General features: G+C 38.5%; 2 protein-coding genes across 4 annotated transcripts; both read left to right on the forward strand.

Annotated features, from left to right (window-relative positions):
- Window positions 1-4,975: 4,975 nt before the first annotated feature.
- On the forward strand, window positions 4,976-17,690 carry ppp1r26 (protein phosphatase 1, regulatory subunit 26). 3 transcript variants are annotated; one of them, XM_044175429.1, is made up of 5 exons: window positions 4,976-7,020; window positions 10,651-14,002; window positions 16,568-16,682; window positions 16,860-16,945; window positions 17,040-17,690. In XM_044175429.1, the coding sequence occupies exons 2-5, from the start codon at window positions 10,722-10,724 to the stop codon at window positions 17,095-17,097; spliced, it is 3,540 nt and encodes a 1,179-aa protein (XP_044031364.1). In that variant the 5' UTR covers window positions 4,976-7,020; window positions 10,651-10,721; the 3' UTR covers window positions 17,098-17,690. The 3 variants fall into 3 exon arrangements, with proteins under 3 accessions (XP_044031364.1, XP_044031365.1, XP_044031366.1); XM_044175430.1 differs by having other exon boundaries at window positions 4,976-6,905; XM_044175431.1 differs by lacking the exons at window positions 16,568-16,682; window positions 16,860-16,945; window positions 17,040-17,690 and adding an exon at window positions 16,344-16,404.
- Window positions 17,685-22,043, forward strand: mrps2 (mitochondrial ribosomal protein S2). The gene is made up of 4 exons (XM_044175439.1): window positions 17,685-17,825; window positions 18,087-18,203; window positions 18,304-18,424; window positions 20,508-22,043. The coding sequence occupies exons 1-4, from the start codon at window positions 17,801-17,803 to the stop codon at window positions 21,052-21,054; spliced, it is 810 nt and encodes a 269-aa protein (XP_044031374.1). The 5' UTR covers window positions 17,685-17,800; the 3' UTR covers window positions 21,055-22,043.
- Window positions 22,044-22,359: the final 316 nt, after the last annotated feature.

Here is a 22,359-nt window from a genome sequence, read left to right on the forward strand (position 1 = left end):
TTTTGTTCTAACTGTGTAACGGATGCAACTTGAAATGTAACTAAGTACAGTATTTGAGATTAAAAATAGTTAAGTGCAAGTAAAAAATAAAAATACTCAAAAAAGTAGGCTTTATTACACTAACGAGAGTAAATGTAATTCGTTACTCCCACTCCTGAAAATATTATATGTATAAATAATCGAAAAGGAGTCAATTTGCTGTATTTCATCCCAGTCCATTATGGCTGGCTCAGACCTATCTGCAAATGGAGCAAGCGAGAAGATGCGAAATCGTCCTGATGTTCGTCCAGACATAATATAAATGAAATGTGAAGCAAAGTGGCTCTAATGAAATATTTATTTTATGATTTTCTAAGTAAAATTTTTATATATCACATTTTGTATTTATGCTTTATTTTGATTTATTGTCATCCATTTAATTTTATCTATCCTCATGCTGTGCACATCCAAGACTGTGCTTATTCTCTATGGCTGTTGGTACAAACAAATGATAGAGGAAGTGCACGGTGTTTTTACACAGGCCTACACTGCCATCTGGTGGTACATTGCAGAAAACCCTACTTAAACACACTGTCTCATGTATATCAGGTAGGGATGGACATGAATTGCTTTTTATTGTGATGTGAGATGATGAAATGCTGTAATTGGCAGTATTATTGTATTTGAAAATGACTCAACTGTGTTTGGCCCTGTTAAGTATCATAAATCAGTTTGGATTACCAAACAGCTGCTTCAGTGTTGGTAATAAATCATACTGGCAATGCCTCACAAGCAGCACTGTGCTGTCCTGTGGCTCTGCCTGTGGCATTTGATTCTGTTGGCCATGAGCTGTCTTTAGGCAGACTCATATTTGACGAGGCTACGGAGTGGTTAAGTAACAACCCTACCAATCAAGCTTCATCCAGACCACTTCGGGTGCTTCTCAAGGTTAATCCCTGTTTTATTTTCAATTTTTCTAAATAACACAGGTGTTTAATACAGCTTCGATGTCATTTAAGATGTAATTTCACTTCTTTGTTTTGTGTTCCACGCCAGTCTTACATGTCTCCCTCTGGACCACAGCATTTTTAAGGGCAGTTTTCATGTTCTTCCACAGGTCTAGTAAAGAGACATGCAATGCAGTCTGAGCGAAGCCTCTTTTATGTCTCTTTACACTCAATTCAACAGCAAAAATATTTGTATTTTTAGCTGTTGGGTGGCTTGTCAACTCTTGTTCAAACTGTGTATTTTAAACACATAATTTTTTCTGGTAGCATTAATGGTATTAACTTTTTCATTAGGCTCACTCAGGAATGAGCACACAGAGGTGGTAGAAATTAATGTAGTTTAACTTTTGTGAGGACTCCCCCACTCAAGAAGCAACTAATCCAAATATGATGTCAGACAGCCACTCTAGATTCATGTTAACATTGGTTTTAATTTATGGCCTGTCCAGGAAATGGGTTCTAGATTTTTTTTTTTTTTTTTTTAGGTCCTAGAACCACCACAGCTTGCTTCCTTGACCTCAAATAATATTAGCACTGACATTTTGAAAACGGATTCAGTTTTGTCAGCACTTGGATAAATAGATGACTGACAATTCTTTAATGGTAGTTACACATTGAGAATCTGCGACCTGCCTTTAATTATGGCAATTTTGCATGGTTATTCAGTCTGTTCATCTGTTGTCGATCATCCTTTGTTCCATAATCAAGACAAAAAGCATCCCTCAGCATCTAAAAAGGTAGGCAAAATATCAAGATCCAGATACAGAAATCCAAGTCAGCGCAAGGTATCAGCAACGTCAAGTTGCCTCTGGGAATCTGTTTGATCACCTTCCTTCACCATTTTCCTTTCAAATAACTTGATGATCTAGCCTTGTTTATGCATTCAGCAGTAATATTTTACTGATCGTCAACAGCAGTGATACCTCTATATCATCCAGAGCAGGACAGGGAAAAATTACAAGTATCCTGTGGAACTTTTCACCACTGGTGGTGATTTAGAGCAAATGTTTCTATTATGTGTTCTAGCATGCGTGCAGGGAGAGAGAGGAGAAAAGGCTGCAAGCAAATGTTAAGGAAATGTAAGGTTTTGCAAATGTTTTATGAGGTAGAGGAAACACATTCAACATCTTTGTGAGGCCTTAGGAATACATACGATGTGTTTTGGTGGTAGAAGTTTAATTTAACTACTGGTCAGGTTATCTCAAATGTCACCATACTCTTCCCCTCTGAGGTTGGAGTGAGCAGGGTTGCTGTCCATGGTGCTGAACCTCTTTTTTCACTTTTCTGCCTGCATGGCTGAGCTTCCACAGCAGACGAGACTTTTTGTGAAAATGTGAGACACAGAGAGAAAGAGAGACTGATTTGTAGTTCCATCATGCCTTTTATTTTATTATCAAATGAATGATGTTGAACTACTCACGTGGTCCTCTGACGTCTATTCACGGTGCATCACCATACTCAGATATCACCAAGTACCAAGAGCTAACCCACCACTTCCCCATTTGCATGCAAATGAAAACACCAAATGACCAAAGTGCATTTCAAGGTCAGGAACATACCAATATGTTGTAGTGCTGCTTGTGCCAGTCTTTGCACCGCCATGAAAATAGGGTCATTTGGTTCAGTCTCATTACCATTGGTGCAACTCAAATTACTTCATTTCTTGCAGCGAATATTGGTGCAAAAGGAACTGCATCTTTAATGTAGACAGGAGAATGCCTTTTTTCTCTCAGAACAGAGGCGTCCAAACAGTATCTATTCAGAATAGTGTAGTTACAGTATCTTGGTTCATTGTGCTCCAATACTTTCTCATGGTTCCACAAAAGTGTCTGAGGAGCCAGACTGATGTTGACTGCCTAATCATAACACAATATGAGCAGAATATTGACAGGCCTCAGATAGTTTTATTTTTACAGAGAAGATTCCAATTCACTTGTTATGGACTATAGGGAAGTCATAGTCGAATTACTATACTTATTGAAACCTGACCTGATTAACATGAAAATGCATCTCCTGCTGAGATGTACCACATATTAATATCTCTAATGGCAGCAAACGTTGCAAGATGAGGACCATTAACCAGCAACTGCACTTCTCACAGGCCTCTTTTTTTGTGATCCCTGCTAGAATTTTAGTACCCATCATTCTCATTCATGTTTCCACCCGGCTGATTTTGTGGGAAGTTGAAAGTTAGGCCAGAAAAAAAAACCCAACTGTCACCTAACTCAATTCAATTCAAAGGGCTTTATTGGCATGAAAGTTTCAAGAGCAATCAAAATATAATTTGTCCCAATATTTGGACAACATACAATAACAGTAATATGAACAACTAACTAACTCTTACCTAAATGTCAATAGATTTTCACACTGTTGTGAATATAATCTGAAATTCCGGAGACATTAAAGTGACCTTACATACTCACTTAGTGGTGCTGTAAGTTGAATATCTTTACTCTATTTAAATAAAGTGCGATCCAAAATGAATGCCAGCCAATGAGAGCCACACAGCAGCAGTGTAGCATAACCCACATCTGTTTCGCCCCTATGGTAATTATAAGGAATGTCTATACAGGCAACACAACTTGATATACTGTTTACAAAAGTATGATGTTTGATCTGTATGAGGAAACTATACTGTAAATGGCTGTTTTTGAATCATATCACATATAACATTATAGCCACAGAATAACATATATTCAATTACTGACCTACCAGTGTTTTACTGTTATTTATGTTGATTAATACATGTGCATTTATACCAACTTTAAATATAACAGCGGCTATCTCATTTTGTGACCACCTTTAGTTGATTTATACTGACCCATCTACTGTTTTAGTAACTAGTGTCTTCATCAACAGTACATTAGCCATGGGCTACAAAGCTGTACATGTGTATATTCTTGCAGCCTTACATATGTTTGATTTGCAATTACTGATGTTAAGGCGACTTTTTATTGTGTGCCGCCAATGATTACATGAACTGAGCAACATGAAAACTCCCTCAGCTGCCAGCATTGCATAGTATATTAGATATAGCATGCTATCAAAAATGCATAGGAGGTGTAGGTGTTGAATGCCAACAAAACTATCATTTTTACATCTTTGTTAAAATGAAGAGAAGCTCAAGTTTGACCAGCAAGTATACCGAGCAGGGGTAGATACACAGAATATGGCCACCCAATGTAATGTGTCATTTCAATAATTGGTCGTCATTTCAGTCATTTTTTTAAGCAAAAATAGTAAAAAATTGCCAAACATTCTCTGGTTTCAGCCTCTCAAATGAAAGGATTAGCTGCTTTTCATTGTCATAATTCACTGTAAACTGAATATCTTTAGATTTTTTACTTTTGTTTGAACAAAACAAGACCTTTGAAGAAGTCACCTTGGGCTCTGGGGCTATTTTTTCACTATACGATTTAATGGATTATGTGGAAAAATAATCGGCAAGTTAATCAATAGTGAAAATAATCTGTTATTTGCAGCCCTAAAACCCTCAATGCAAAATTACTAGTAGTCATATACCACAAATAATAAGGGAAATACTGGTGTAAACTGGTATCGTATTTGAATCAAAATACTATATTAACTACACTCCACAGACTGACCAACAGTAAACTCAAGGCCAAACAGAACAGGATGCTTATTTACAGAAGGTAAATGGCCAGCACTTTGATGGATTAATGTCCTCTCGAGAAGCAGTGTTGCTTTTTAGGATCAGAAGAAAAACCCTGGAAATAAACCCATCAAACTGTCGCATATCCTACCTGAGACAATAGAACATGGCTCAGAGCTCGTGTAAGGTGACGGTCTTCCAAAATCTGTGCCAGCAGGAGTGGCACTGGTAATAGTGCAACACTGTGACAACCATCCTATGTTACAGGTACATCATAATAGTAGTGCATCAGAGCATACATATCTATTCTGTATCTCTCCAATTGTAATAAAAATATTAAGAATACTTAATAATGGCAACTTATAGGGACATTTTTGTTCACTTTGTTTTATTCAAGGTTACACACTATGTACAATACAATGAATATTTACAATACAAATAATTTTTCGTGAAATGTATCCCAAATTTTATACCCATATCCCAATGTAACATGTTTCAACAAGACAAGGCGGCTTCCAATCTAAAAGAATCTTTTATGGCCTAGTAATGATTAAAAAGCTACAATATCTTTGTGCTTGTTACCTTCGTTTTGGAACTACAAAGATGGCCATCCAGACATATTTGGCTGAAATTTATTAAGTTTAAGTATTTCCCCAACAAACAAGGGCATGACTAGAGTCTACAGGTGCTGGTCCTGTTTGTTGTTAGAAATATTTTCTATATTATAGTTTTTTGCACACAGTGTGTGACTTTAACATGTAGTAGACTCAACCATGCCCAAGATAAGCTTCCATTAACCACATTCAGGGTTAATGAGAGAGAAAAGAGAGTGAGAGGAGTCTCAGTTATTGATCAAATATGTCACATGCAAGATATGAGTCCATTCAGGTCAGCTGGTGTCTCAAGGAAAACTAAGAATGCTACACTAGTGACAGTTTGGGGAACTTTTAGGGGAAGTGATAACATCTGGATTTATATCAACAGTGTTTCAAATTACATGTACTAATGTCAAATTACTAAAGGTGTTATCTTTTATCTCAGAAGCCATTTTGTACAGTATTTAAAGAGGTTTGCATTACTAATGACTTTTTTTATGTCATGAAGGTAATGCAACCCCATGAAGAACTTCTCCTGTAAATGTGCCTATATTATCCCTCACCAACATTTTGGGTTTGAACACAGTTTTAAATCCCTGTACTGGTAAATCCAATTTGTTTTCGTATCGGTTATTGAGGCTGAGGGCTGGCAGGGTCACTAATGCACCGCCATTTAGTATTTTTTTTACCTATGCATTGACATTTCCAACAGTAAAAAATATGCATATTATAGCTCTTTACAATAACGTGCCTAACCCCCAAATGTAGAGCAACCTTCCCAAAAGAGTTGAGTTTACTTAATGTGACAGTCATGCATCCTATCAGAGACCTTCCGTGAAGACTAATATTTGATAATGGAAATCTACCAACCTGACAGACTGCAAAAAATATGCTTTTTAATCAAATGTATTTACTGGAGTAACAGATATGTCACTTCAATTTTCAAGTTTAGGCTTATGGTATATCTGCTTTTGTAAACCAATATCCATTTAGATATCCATTTAGATTAAGTCACAGGGTGTGAACCCTAACTGAGAATATGAACTGAATTTAAATATAATACATTTTCCTTGAATGGTATGTTATGACTGCATTGACTGGAATCAAATACACACACAAAAAAGTGGATACTCTCTATAAAGGTGATGATGAGTTGTTTGGCTGTAACCTATAGGCACATCTGGCCTGTTGTAGAAGCATAATACAGATATTACAGAAAAACTTTAAAATATAAAGCAGTTATCAAGTCGAACCTGAACTAAATAACACTAAAAATTGGTAGGACAATATTCCAACAAAACACTACAGTTGATATCAGACTTAAGCATAGCTGTCTAATTAATCAAAATAGGCTACTCTGCCATATAAAACTTTGTAATTAGAAGGAGTATGATACGTTACACTGTTGCTAAGTACTCTGGGATACTATAAAAAGTATTTTTAAGGGTTATTGTACACTTAATTGTTACCGGAAAAGCCTGTTTTAATTTATTATTGCAGCATTAACAGATCTAAATTTGACATATCACTGTGTTTTGTACTGTAATAATGTAAAATAAACTCGTTTAAAATGTAAGCGTACATGTTTTCCGGGAAAAATGCCGATGCCATATTTGAAAGGGTCCATGCTTGACTGGGCTCTGCGTTTAAGGAAGCTTGTCCGCCCGGCAGTCAGAGCGGAGGGGGACTCGACTGCGAGAGCTTCAGGCGGTGAGTGAGCTAGTGACGGACACAGAAATATCTCCACGACGGCTTCCCTAATATCTTAAATCAACGCTACAATGAACACACTTTCACTGTAGCGGTCGTATTGTGACATATCAAGGTGAGTTAAACTTGTGCACTGTGTTTTGTGGCTGTAGCTGTGTGAAAATAGCCGTGGCTAGGAGTGTAAACTGTGGCTCAATACAAAAGCTTTCTTTGCCGGAGAAAATGCCGGGGCTGCAGCAGCCGGGAGGCCCGCCTGTGTCTTTCAAGTCGCCGACCAACCACGGTTATCGCTCCAATGTTTCACACCAGCTCGTCAATTTCTCACAAAAATGTAACCATACGGTTTTATGTAGAAGCGTCAGCGGACATTACTTACGTTTAGCGGTGTTATTGACCGAATACCGTGGGTTTTGACAACCATGGCCGGTACCGAGAAACATGGTTGCTCTGCGGAGTCTCCTAACGCTGCACGCCGGGCATCGGTACAGTCCGTGCCGCTAGAGTGTTACGGGGACAGCCGGGGTTGCTCTGTTGCAACCAGGAAAACGTCAGGGAGGGAAAATACACGCAACAACACGTTTGGTTATGTAATACAGAAAATACTGCCCACTAATGTTGACATGTGTGGCGAAACTTTCTTTGTACCCATGATATGTCAAACAAAGTTGGCATGTATACGACTACGTTATGGTACGGTTTTAGCTCGTTTATGTGCTTCTCGGCATTTTTTTCAGCGGGGCGTCTTTGGTGACCCAGCTTGGTTTCCTGTCACGCTAGTTATTCATAATTTTCTATCAGGTTCAGCAGGTCATGGAGTAGAATGGTTAAGAGTCCTGCATAAGACATATTGTCTCTTGGTGTCACACTGTAGCCAGGTTGCCCATTCACCCTGCAGGCTGCATACTGCGCTGGAAGAGAGGATTTACGTTTGGGGTATGCAGGTTAGCAGAGGCTCCTGCATAGCGACTCCTCGACTGGGTTAATGTCCGAAAGCGTGCTTGTTCACGGAGGCACAATACTGGCTGTTGCAAGGGTTTAACTCTGGACATTAGATTACTCACATTACAGTCTCGTAGTTGTACGTGTGCACTAGTTGTGTTTGCACCACTAACAGAACACAAACAAGTCGCAGTCTTGTAAAATATGTGTAATTTATATCAAAAACAGCATAACTTTGTGTTTTAAAAGGCAAAACTTGCAACCTATCAGTCCAATGTTAACCCCAGTGGTGGAATGTAACACATTACATTTGGTCAAGTACCAGAGAAGTACAAGTTACTTGTACTTTACGTTTTTCCAGTTTAAAGTTACTAGTTATTTTGCAGATTATTTTAAAAATCTATGAGCATATTAAATATGGTGCACTGTTTTTACAAAAAAAGTATATAAAGGAATTAAAATTAGCTCCACCCTTTCCAGATACAGCATTAAAATAAATTCTCTACACTTTGATGCATCAGTAATAATAATCCAATAATGACATGACAGACAGGTGCCATTCTTCCTACATAAGGAGTACTTTTTCTTTTGTTATTTTAAGTAGGCTACATTTCGCTGATAATACTTATGCACTTTTACTTGTAATCGAATATTTTTTAATTCTGCCTGCTCATGAAAGCCTGCTCATGATGTGACAACTTAAAGTATTTATTCTGTATTGCATTACACAGCAGGATGCAGGTGTGCACAGTCAAAGCTGTGCATCAAGGAGATCTTAAACAACATCCAATGTAGCATTAAAACTGAATGAGAGAGAGTGTCGAGGGGACAAGGACCAATTGGATAAACATGATCATTTAACACTGTTAATTTGAGGTAATTGTTACAGTAATTAGAGGGCACATTTGTATTAAAGCACAGCTGACAGCCTGCCACGGGCATTCTGGGTGCTCCTAAATAGATGGATTAGCCACAACAACCTGTAACTTCACTTTATACTCCTACAAATTGGAGGACTAAGTAATTCAAGGGTATAATTTACTCATTTGTGTGCACTAGTAATCCAATATATTTCCCTTGATACCTGCCAGGCTCAGTAAATTCAAATTAAATATACTAGTAATATTTATTTTATACACTTGCCTTACTGACTTAGCGATTTATATGGGAGTTTTTTGTTAATAGGACCAAAACAGGGCTAGGAGACTGACGGAAACCAGCCACTAGAAGGCTTTTACAGTGAAGCTGCAGCCATCGGACAGTGACACAGTCACCTCAAGTCTCCAAGAAATTCCTCAAATCGCCCACAAATAAGCACTAACTCCTGCAACCCTGAGGCACAAAGAAAATCTCCCAGAACCATGCAGCACCATTTCATTTTACATGATAACATACAGCCTGCAATAAGTACTGCAGAGTGGTCACATCAAGCTCCTCCACAGTCCACACGATGGTAGCAGAGCACTGATGATGCCTATTCTGCCGCATATTCAGGATGTATAGCTGTTTGCAAGGATAGGTGTTCTGATTGAGCTTCTCAGTCAGTATTGACCATTGAGACAGACTGTGGGGTAAATGAAGGAGAGTTAGGGAGAAGAAATAAACTAAGCAGATAGTCATAGATTTAGTGGGAGCTGGCCGCATTTATAAGTTGATGTGCATAGAGGGGAAATATTAGACTATCTCCTTGATCCCAAATGGTTAAATAAAATTGTAGGTATCTGACGAAAATGAAATGTTCAGTAACATCTGCTCGTACAGAGGTACTTTTTATACATTATTTATTACATAGCATCATGTTTTTCTCTCTATCAGGGTAAGAGATCAGCAACAGTGTTTTTTCACTTAAAGAAAAAACTATTTTCTGACATTTTCTAGATTAAACAGGTAATCAGTTATTGTAAAAACTGATTAATAATATTGACAATATGCTGTTTTTGCCATGCATTTCTATTTTTCTGTATCTTCATAACCATGGATCATGCGTTAAAATTAGGCTATTAATGTATGATTCATGCATGAGGGTGATTCATCACTAATTAACTCTAATAAAGATGCATGCTATTCCAGCCATCACCATTGAAGCGTGGCGGCATAATATCATAAACTTCACTTATATTAGACCCCCCCCCCACATACACACACTCGGCCTCTGGTCGCTTCTGTTTTAAGTTAAGGGCTATTCCCAATTAACTGTATTATTCACTGTTAGCACTTTATTGTATGTGATGGGTGTTGATGAGGACTGGATCTTATTTTTGTTGGTATTTACAGTGCTCATGCATATATGTATTGTTATAGGCTGGTTTGTTGATACGTGACCGTCACATTTGATGCCTTAATTGTACCGAGAAACTATTGTGCTCATCTGTATGTGATGGGTAACTTTAACTGTTGTTTATCACTCTGCAGAGTATATTGTGCCCTGCTTTAGATGGCCTTATTGTATCATACTTGTTTGATTTTGATACCCGTGTGGAGGTTTGATGTGATCATTAACTGGTTATTATATATCAGATGAGCAAGTAGGCCTACATGCTTGCAGCTATGAATGTTTCTTTGCAACATGAGTTAGTCTGCATAAGCAACCCCCCACCCCCCGGATCAGTTTGTAATATTCTAATGACTTAATGGACGTCATTCACAGCTCTTACAAAAGGATCTGACATGTGGTCACAGAATTAATAATGCATGCCATCAGAATAATTTGATAGATGAATTACAGAAATTCTATGCATTGGGGCTTTAATTATCAGTGTTGTTTGACTTGCTTGCCACTGTTTCTCTGTTTCTGTTTTCTTCTCAGATTGAACAATGTGATTGTGATCGGAGGCAGCTGCACTCCAATGGTCGAGGACCTCACCTTACTTCACTAGAATGTACTTGATGAATGTACCTCCTGTTGCAGTGACGCCAACAGAATGGAGAACATGTGGCCCACCTGGAGGCTATAGCCTTCCAATCTGCTTCAATGACTCTGACACTGAGTTGTCCACCAGAGGCACACCTATCTCAGATAAGGTCCAGATGATCATAGAGAGCCTTAGGAGCACCCAGTCCTCACTCGAGATGGGCGACGAGATCGAGAGAAATGTGCTATCAGGACAGGAAGGTCATCCCCAAGTCTGCAAGGTCGCAGTGGCTTCTTATGTGGGAGCAAAGTCCAAAACTAAAGGTCCCACTGAAAACCAACAGGCATATGTTTCCTCCCCAATCAACCATGAGAGCAGTGACTCTGACAGCGATGATTCTGTGGACCGAGGAATTGAGCAGGCAATACTGGAATACCTGAAGGAAAAGGATGATCACAAACGCAAGGCGGAACCATGCTTTACCTTTCTCCAATCATCCAAAATTCCCAGGAAAAACCCACCTATTCCTGAGGTTTCCAAACAGAACTCTGACAACAATACAGTTTTGATTGCCAGTAACCAATTTCCAAAAAGTGTCAAAGCTGAGACTCCCACAGCACCAGCTGTTATGCCTATAAAAAAGTATATCAAAAACAAGGCCCCCCTAAATGACAACACAGTTAAGAAATTGGATTCAAATAAAAGTACAACAACCAAAAGTTTAGTCATGCCCAAAGAGCAGACAAAGAGCCCCTCTAAAACAATCAGCCTATTCAACAAAGTAAAGTGCCCAGTCACAGTTACGGTGGAGGAAGACTCAAATGATTCCAGTAGTGATGACGGCATTGAGGAGGCCATTCAAAGATACCAGCTGGAGAAAAAGGAGCAGCAGAACAAAAGGGACACTTTCAGTCCACATGCATTCAAAGAGGAGTCTGACTCCACTAGCGATGATGGGATTGAAGAAGCTATTCGCTGCTACCAGCTTGAGCAACTCAAGGAGAAGAGTGTCGTGAAACCATTCTTACACAAGCAAAAACCCTTTAGTAAGTCATTAATACATGCTGTTGGAAGTACGAGCACGGAAAACATGAAGAAACACAAACTGAGAAAGAAAAAGACCAAAACAGAGAAAGAAGTAAAATCTGTTCAGCCTCCTCCTTCATCTGTTTTCATGCCCAAGAATACACTTTCAGACAGCTCAAAGGGGAAAGGAAATGGATTGCTTTTGTTTAAAGTAGAAAGTCTTAAGGATCAACCTACCCCTGCCCCTCCAAAGGTTAATACAACTGCAGAGCTCATGTGTGCTGAGGCAATACTGGACATTTCAAAAACTGTTATGCCTGGGGCCTTCCATCACAGTGTTGGCCTTAGCAGTTGTGCCCCCACCGACTCTTCCTTGCAATCTTCACTTCCTGACAACTGCCCAGATGAAGAAGGTGATGCCAGTTCCATTGATAGTGAAGATGGGATAGAGCAAGAAATCAGGAAATTTCTTGAGCAGAAGGCCCAAATGCATAAACAGCCGGCCAGCTCTGCTATGACTCAAGAGCCTCATAGTATAAATGAACCAGAGGACGTGAAAGCAAAACAAGTTACAACCCAAAAGAAACCTCCAAGATTGTCTTTGACACAGAGAAGAAAACACAAAGAAGAAAACCTTAGCATTTCAAACATGTCAGGGACAGATAACAGTGTTAAAGAAACAGCCTCTAAACCTTTACCTGAGCATAGAAAAGAATCAAGCCCATTGGTATTTTCCCAGGGAACTCAAAAGCACCCAATAGCTGTATTACATGAGACAGAGCAAAGTGGAGACAAAAGCAGCTCGCTTGACAGTGATGAGGACCTAGACACCGCAATAAAAGACCTGCTCAAGACAAAAAAGAAGTCAAAGAAAAAAATTAGAGACTTAAAGCGGAAATCAAGGAAGTGCCTCAAGGATGAAGAACCACTGCTAGGAAATGCTTTACAGACCAAAAAGTTCAAACCTGATCCTATTTCCAAGCGCAGTGTTTTGAAAAAGGTACAAAAGAGTAAGGATGACATGAAAGACAAGTCTGGGCTGAGTAAAAATACCTTTTTACAACATAAACAAACTGATGAGAGTGAAGAGCATGATACACATGATGGTGAAACAAAGACATTGAAAGCAACTGAGGGTCAAGACACCACGTTGCTGCATAATACTCAGACTGCTCTTCAGATAAAGGAAGATAGCAGTTCAGTAGACAGTGATGACAGCATTGAACAAGAGATTAGAAGGTTTCTGGCTGAAAAGGCCAAAGTTTCCACTGCAGAGAAAAGTAAAGATGGAGATGTTTCGAGGAACGGCACTGTTGTGGTTTGTACCCCACTTCCAGAAGAAGACATTAAGCAGGAAAATCAGCTGGCTGAAATTCCAAGAAAAAGTATCAGTTCTCTCTCTGGACAATCTCTTCTGAGTAGTCAGCCTCTTCCAACGCCACAGAGTTTGCTGCCAGACATCTCTACTGTCGGGGCAGAATCACACCTGTCCTCTGTCCAGTCCTGCAGCCCCAGCCTTTTGGAGCCAGCAGATGGGGCAGGGGCTGCTAGAACCGAGCAAAGGAGGCCTAGCACTGGAGTCCAGGATGAAGTCCAGAATGTCACCACACAGACGGAGAGAGTTCGGCCAGTTTTAAGTCCTAACATTGCTCATTCCCGCTCAGAGTCGATCAAGTGGCGCCAGAGCTTTGGGCTCCCCACTATTGACAGTAGGACTCACAGTCGAACTCCATTCCATATCACCTCGTCTAAAATCAGTGAGACTGCGTCAACAAATCCACCATATCAAAGGGAGGGCATCAGCCCTAAATCACAGACTCCAGTCACTGTTTGGTCCTCTGCAAGGACCAGCAGAGCACCTTTCTCCTGTTCTACCGAGACAACTGTAAATACCACGTTCAGATCCCCTGTTTTGAATATTTTGTCTACTGGCAGGCAGCATCCAAGGATGTCCTTTACACAGAGCCTTGTGCCTGGCCACAGGTCACAGTGCCCCATAGAAGGAGAGACAGAGAGTATGGTGCATATGTCTAAGGACAAGAGTGTGTTTGTCGAACTGGAATCTAATAGGACCAACCATGTCCAGGTTCGAAGCAGGGAAAGGATCGAGGCAAAGGAGAGAGTGGACTTGCTAAGTGAGATAAAAAGCGAAGGCGAGAGCATGAAGATAGATGATAAAGAAGTACATCTAGAAAGAACAGAGGAAGAATTTATAGATGAGGCAGATTGTGAGTCAGGCAACAGGAGAAATCCAGAGAAGAAGCAGGGCTTTTCCACATTGTAAGTATTTTCTTTGGTCACTATGTCCCATAGCATCATAATCAAATTTCTTGATTGCACCCTGCTAATAAATATAATGTAGGTTATAATTAAGCTCATTCATTTATAGGCTCTAAGGGAATGTTTGTTAATACGATAAAACTAAACAGGCATTTTCTTTATTTTGTACATTTATATGGCTGTGTAACACAGTGGCACCATCATGACACCTTTTTTTGTGCTCTGAGGTTAATTCATATCATCAAACCTTTGAAAAGCAATACAGTGACATATTGGTACTGGAGACTGCATGAGTATCACCACCATCGAAATGCATCAAAATACTTGCAGAAAATGACATTGTCCTAAATTTCTTTCACGTTTTATGTAAAAAGAAGTGACCAAGAAAAATAACCAGTCAATATGACAAAATAAAGATTTATGGTTAAGTCCAAATCCTTTAAAATTTGAATGTATCTTTTTAATGTACCAGTGGGACAACACAAATTAGCAATCAGAAAAATACATGCTGTTATTACATAATCTTACACAATTTTCCTGTGATGTGTAGGTTTACTTTGAGAAGAAGTCAAACACCGTTTATGTGCAAAAGTTAAATCATTATTGTTGATGTTATCATAATATGTTTCCATCACTGCCTTCATTAGGGATATCTCAATAAAAGCCAGGAGACAAAACATATATTATATGATTCGATCCATTCACGTTCTGCTCTATAGTAAATCAAAATGATACATTTTATACAGCTTGGTGCCATTACTGGAGTGTTTAGAGTGAAACCGAAAGGAGACTTGTGCATGCAAAACACTATGAGACCTGAAATGATCAATTAGTCAACAGAAAATTACTATTTTGATAATCTATTACTTTTTTCAGTATTTTTTTCAAGCAAAAATACTAAAATTCCGCTAGTTCCAGCTTCAAATGGAAGATTTCTTTGTCATATATGATAGTAAATTGAATTTCTTTGGGTTTTGGACTGAAACAAGATGTTTGAAGACATCACCTTAGGCGTTCTAATGGGCATTTTTCACTTTGGTTTACTCCTCCATAGAGTAAAAGATGAATCAGTTGATCATAACTAAAACAAGCATAAGTAGCAGCCCTAAACACTATTATTGGGAAGAGCTCATGCAGAGTGGGGTGATATGGCTAAAATCTAATAAAATTTTCTATAACATAGCGATTGCATTTATCAAAACCTATGATAATTCTCATAAATGCTTATTTTTTTAGATTTCTAATAATAAAGACCAGTCAGATCCCATGTTATAAAAACTTAGATCAGTGCTGTAAAACCAAACAATAAAAAAATTTACAATTTAGACAAATTTATAAAACCACACCAAAATACGAAAAACAATTATTCACCTTGTATCGCCCACCAATAATGTCATATATATTTGAAATATAATGATTGATGATTACTGAAACTCGGTTCAGACTGGGTCCTGAAATACTCTTTCCCCCCTACAGCTAATCTAGCATAATACTGTTTACCATGACTTTACCCACCCAAATTCTACCATGTCTACGATTTACTATAATTTTCACTTTAGCTGTGACTGCTTGTGTCTACAGACCAGTCTCGACTCTCCTCCTTAAGTGGGAAGCAGTACCTTCCCACTTAAGTCCAGCAAAAAAAGAGTCGCTCTGTATTGTCAGCTCCAACTGGAAAACATATCTCTTTAACTTCCTCCCTCACTCTATCCCTCCCTTCCTTACCTCTTTCTGTAATTACCTCACACTGCTGAAGCTCTAAATCTGAGTGCATGTAATGTTGATAATTTCAGAAAATTACCTTCTCACCTCACCCACAGATTGAGCATAGCCTTTCTAACTTTTGCACATAACGAGAAAAGGTCAGGGTACATTTTTAACCTTTAATAGGCACCAGTTTAGAGTAATTTCAGAACACCAGTGGGTACTGGAACAATCTCGTATCCTTTTTCGACTACCACAGAGATATTATACTACATCTTCCCAACAATGTTTTTCCAGACACAGTGCCCTTAGTTATTTGTATGGTTTGAATTCGTGAGTGGGAATTTTAAAGCTCAGTTGCTGATGAAAGCCACTATAACTGTCTTGGACTTATTACCTCTATGACTCAAGTTTTGTTCCAGATTCCACAGGAGCCTCATAGTTACTCCTCTCTGTCTTGCTAAACTTGATATTTAGTGTGTTCATTTTTTTGTCATGTTAATGTTTTCTTGAATTTCATATGTGGAAAAAAGGCTATTTATTTTTGTTTATCAAAAATGTTACTGAACATGCTGTGCATTGCCAGGTTTTGTAAATATTTTGTAAGAAGTGTTTCTTTTTTCTTTTACTCTTTCAGAAAAAAACCTTTGCCGTGTCTTTTAAGTGCGTCTGTGTAATAAAGAGTGGAATCCGAGCAACACTGGGCCTTCCTCATTAATGTATAATAATTTGCATCATACCTACCATCTTAATTTACAGGCTTCGTTCACTAGCTTAAAGATGGACTTTGGGATGAATTATTAGAGCATTAAGTAATTACTAGGAATTGGTCTGATGTGTATCCCGCTCTGCCTTGCCCAGGTCTTTGTCCAGTGCCATTGACCCTGGTATCGCCTTCAGACCTTGCATAGCTCTTACCACAGAGGAGAGAAGCAGGATGTTCAACAGGAGTTACCTGGCTAAAAAATGCAAGAAGGTACAACTATGTAGAAACATATTTGTATCCCTTAATGATGAACCAGATATTCTGTAACATATTAGCTAAACTCACTAGCCCCATCAATGGAAAGGAAAACTAAAAATATTTCTTTTACTTTTCGTAAATAGTTGTCCAGATTCAGAGTGTGAAATATGTATTACACGATGCTTGCAGGGGGTATCTTCTCTCAGTAGTGTTCCTGTGCAGAACAAGACCGTGCAACATGTCAAAAGAAAGCTTCAGTTCATTCCAGTCAACAGGTATGTGATTAGACCCAAATGGTTTTGTCTCCACAGTGAGTGATCACAGTCACATAAAAACCTGTTCATTTTACATGATTTTCATCTTTTTCAGGAGAAGTGAAGCACCCAGCCACCACAGCATTCTGCATTTGAAACCTGCATGCAGATGATGTTAGATATTATAGTATGTGGGTTGTTGAATAATTAGTTTGTTAATGTAAGGTTTGCTGTTAGTTTTGATGTTAAATGCCAATTTTGTATATTGGTTTCTTTTTTTTACGGTACTTTTTTGTTGGATTTTGAAAAAAAAAGGGTTTTGCCCTGTTTTCTAATGTTGTAAGTGATATATTGAGGAGATTATCCAAAATATATCAATACATGGAAGAAAGTCTAAGTTCACTCGTTCGTTTATATAGCAAATTAAGGGAATTTCTTCATGTTGCTACTGAATAATTACAGTTTACTGGTGGCATGGTTTTAGTTAGTTGCTATTCTGTAAAACGCTATTACTTTATCAGTAATATGTGATACTACTATTATGTCCCGGGCCAGATAGACAGCATTAATTCTTCATACTACAGCTGTTTCTAGTTTTTGTTTTTTGGAAATAATTATAATTTTTATTGCCAAACATTTGTTCTATATCAGGAGTTAACATTAACCTTGGTTTATGTTCTTTTATACCTTTGTATAGCTAAATAACATGAGAAGTGTTGTATTTGTATTTCAATAAAGTTGTGAAGTTAAAAAAAGAAATGGCATCATGGGTATTGCAGTCTATTGTGGAAAACTTCACGACTCAACTTTACGGCATACCATGAACTACAAACACGCAGCCGCTGTTAGTTGACCTTCCGTAGTACTACAGCAAGCATGGCAACCCGGGCACTGACGAAAGGTTTCTGCACACATGTATTTTTAATTGTTTGACAGAGTAATATTATTGTCGGGATATTTTGAGTGTGTCACAAAATGTTAGAGCTGTAGGACAGTTGTGTCATTGTTTTGTTTTATGTTTGTAATTCTAACCAACAAATTAACAATTTAGCCTACAGCTAACGTCAGTAGCTAGCGTTAGCTGGGTAGCTAACAGTAACGCCACTCGCTTTTTACAAGTTAATGTCTGATGTTTTGAACGATATTTATATCTGATGTTTAGGACTTTGGGGGCTACGACAGTCAAAATCTGTTAAAATCGGATACTCCTGTGGTGGACATCACTATGCTACTGCAGCGTCCATCAAATCACCTCAACCCCAAATTGACGATATTTCAGGTGAGCTAACGAATGCTAACCTAGCAGTAATGTGTATGAGACTAACGATGCGTTAGTCAATACTGGGTTTCTTCAGCAATATAATGTCTTCTACATACAGAAAAAGTAATAAAGCAGCCGCTTGAGAAGCCGGACTTTTTCCGTGTGTCAGAGCTCCTCTCGCTGAAAGACCTGTTCGACGCCAGAGTGCATCTTGGACATAAAAAAGGTTGCAGGCACAGGTTGGTATGAATCTCTCAGCTCATCAACTGTTAACTAATTAATGTTGTTGCTCAAATGCTTTGTCAGAGGTATTTCAGAATCAGAAATACTTTATTGATTCTGATTTGCACTCAGTAGTGAGGGGGTGGAAATTGTTAAGTCAGTCACATACTCCAAATGTACCACACTCACTCACTTAAGCAGCTAGATACATTCATTAATCCAGAGAAAACACACGTTAAAGCAATTCTATTGATTCGACTGTCTGAGTGTGAGAGACATGGCTGCATGATTATTTAATTATCAAATAATCTGCTGACTAATTTGTCAATTAATTGATTATTGTTTTGGTCTCTGAAATATCAGATAATATTGTAAGATCACTTTTTTTTTTTTTTTTAACATCACAATTTCTTAAAGCCTAATGTGACGTCCTTGACATTAGAAATGCCAGAATTCCAAAATTACTAGAATTGCTGTAAGGTCATTTTGACCGCTAGATTCCAAACTCCCTAATCTCTAATGATAAATTACCCAAATGAGAGATTAATGCATTTATTGTGTTAGGATATCTTTTAAAAAACAATTAACACCAAAAATATACATTTAAAAAAGTTTAATTATATGTTTATTTAGCAGGCTATGCTGTTTTGAACAAACTTGCTCCAAGTGGCTGATACCAGGGCAAACTTGTCATCCTGCAGACGCACACATTGGGTCTCTTTTTTTTTTTTTTTTATATCGAACCGCATTATCTCCCTGAAGCGATTTCTGGCCATGGTTTCCTTGAATAACGGAAAGCCCCATTTTTCTGACCAAAGGCTGTCCAACTCCATGTTTTTTGCACCCTGTGCACCACGGATATACAACAGGACTATGAAGGCTTTCAGTTCAGCCGCTGTCAGGTCATGAGCTGTCACCTCGGTGCTTATGTGCCTCAGCCACAGTGCAGTCCCTGATGTGTTTCAGCATGCCATCGTCAAACACACACAAGAAGGCCGTGAGCGCATCTCTGATGTTGCGCATCGTGTGTGCTGTGGGGCCAGCACAATAGAACAATAGAATAGCGCGAAATTCACTGCGGTCAATATGACCGTGTATGGCCAAAATAGGTAAAAATGATAATATTTTCTTTGTCTTTTGTGTAATTTATATAAAACCTATTGTAAATAAAAACACTGTTAGGAAAAGTCAGGTACCAGCAAGATTGTATTTTTTTTATTTTTTTTTATTCGGCAGTTATTGCACATATAAATTTCAAAATGGTCAAATTGACCGTCGTGGCCGTTCTAGTGTTAAATTACTTGTTTTGTTCAATAAACAGTCCAGAACCCAAAAGATATTTGGTTCACTATACTTATAATTGAGAAGGCGGAACCAGAAAAATGACTTAAACAATTAATCTGTTATTATCTCTTATTTAGATGACCATGTATTTGTTTTGACTATGATGTTAAAGTGCCAACTCTTAACTTTAATTTGAGGGTCTTCATATTTTTTATTGGCTATTCTCAGCACTAGAGCTCAAGCCCTTTCTATACCTTCAGTTTGAGGAGCCCACAGTGATTGGACAAATTAACAAACTTAGATTCATCGTAATCAATATTTGGTTGCAAATCTGCAGTTGAAGTCAATAATTGTGTGAAATCTACAAGCCAGAAACAACAACAGACCTTTGGGATCTTCCCCAGTAATGCTCTGCAAGGCATTGACTACACCAGGCTTCAATTCTTGCCTTCCATCTGGACGTATCCAGTCAAGAGCATTGCAGTATTAGCCCCTAAAAGCCTTTGGTTGCTTTGGTTGTATGTGTAGGATTACAAGTCCACACCCACTATGGATGTGAACACTCCTAAAGTTGAGTCAGTACTGTAAACTAATGATAATAGTTTCATTTCAGATCCAGTGCAGTGGAGTAAAGCTAGAACAACTAAAAGTCCCTGTTCAATTACAGACTGCCCTGTGTATATAGTAGGCTGCTACGACGAATATGCAAATAATATAATAAACAATCCACACATAACTATGTACCTCAAGGTGGAATGCATCAATTTCCCATTTTAAATCCTGACTTTTTTAGAACTCTAATTCTCTTTTTCTTAGACTCATGGAGCCTTACCTCTATGGCTGCCGTTTGGACCAAGATATAATTGATCTCGACCAGACTATGGCACACTTCCAGCTAGCCCTGAATTTCACTGCCCATGTAGCGTATCGTGGTGGCATCATACTGTTTGTCAGCCGCCGGCGTCAGTTTGGCCACCTGGTGGAGAGCACTGCTAAGGATTGTGGGGAGTATGCCCATACGCGGTACTGGCAGGGCGGCCTCCTTACCAACGCCCCCATCCAGTACGGCCCAGGAGTCCGCTTACCAGACCTCATCATCTTCCTTTCCACTCTCAACAATGTGTTTCAGCAGCACGTTGGAATCAGAGATGCGGCAAAGATGAACATTCCCACAGTGGGTGTGGTGGACTCAAACTGCAACCCCAGCCAGGTGACGTACCCCGTGCCTGGGAATGATGACACTCCAGCTGCTATGGAGCTATACTGTCGCTTATTTAAGATGACTATCAACCGTGCCAAGGACAAAAGGAGACAGATGGAGCTACTGCATAGCCTGTCCGCACCCTCCACACCAAGCTCATGACATAATATATTCTTTAAAAAAGAGACATTAACAATGCATTTAAAAAACAGTCAAGACCGTCTGCTGCTCCCCTTCATCGTGCATCTGCATTTGATGCAGGAGACCTGATGCTAGTGATGGAGTTACATTGATCGCAGTGCTTTCTTGTATTCAGACTGAAGTTGTGTGTATGTTACTCATTAATGAATCTTGTTTCTGTGACGTGTGGTCTTCTGGTTCTAATTTAACATTTGTCTTACAAAAGGCCCTCAAAGATGAATCATGCTACACTAGGTTTGTCCAAATTCAACTGTTGTGCTCCAGTGATATAACAATTACTTATGTTTACAGGGACTGCCATAATCTTGACTATTGACATTCTAAATCAGACAGCACTTTGTGGTATTGTTGCATTCATACTTATGCTCACAGGTTGTACAACATAGCCCGAATAATAACTAAACCTCTTCAAAATTCTATCACAGTGTCAAGTTTCCAGTTGTTCTGTCTTGTTGCCACTAGTGGTATAAATTTAGCAGAAACACTGTTCAAACTCATACGTGGGAGTAGATTCAAACGGTAGTTTTTAAGCAGTTTGATTACTAAATGTGATGCAGCATGTCACAAAATGTCATAAAGCCTCTTGTTGCGAGACAGTTGTGAAAGTGTATAAACATCTAAAATGCTTTTCAGTAATCTGACAAAATTATTAAAAAGGCCCATTATAATTTCCCAGAGTCTTCAAAGTGCTTGTTTTATCTGACAATCTAAAACCCAAAGATGTTAAATATTCAATGATTTTTAAAAAAACAAGCAGCAGGAAATCCTCACATTTGCACGATTAATAGCACCTTTTGCTGAAGGTTATTCAAATGGTCTTTAAGATAAAAAAAAGATTGCACTGTACTCTCAAGCTCATTAAAATGTACTTAAAAGCTGTTTCTAAGAAAATGTGCATCTAGAATGCAATGTAGTAATTTCTCTGTTCATCTAGTAAATGTTTAATTTGAGCCACTGTTTTGGATTCTTTTTGGAAATCAAGGTCATGAATGGTTTTAATTCTTAATATTATCATTTCTGTGTTTTCCTACTATATAAATAGTTAAGTGTCTTTGTTTCATACAATATGAAGCCATTTAGCTCATTTTCACCAAGGACACAAACTCTCACGAACTGGAATATGATCTGATCCAGTTGATTGTCATGTTCTCTAAAATGTTTTTTATGGCACTCTCACGCTATTATATAATTTTAAGGGAGTCACTGAATTGCAAAGGCAAAATCCAGTGATATTAAATTCGGTATATAAAACCTATTACGCCATTA

This window comes from Siniperca chuatsi, linkage group LG18, assembly GCF_020085105.1.
Source record: "Siniperca chuatsi isolate FFG_IHB_CAS linkage group LG18, ASM2008510v1, whole genome shotgun sequence".
Classification (NCBI taxonomy): domain Eukaryota; kingdom Metazoa; phylum Chordata; class Actinopteri; order Centrarchiformes; family Sinipercidae; genus Siniperca; species Siniperca chuatsi.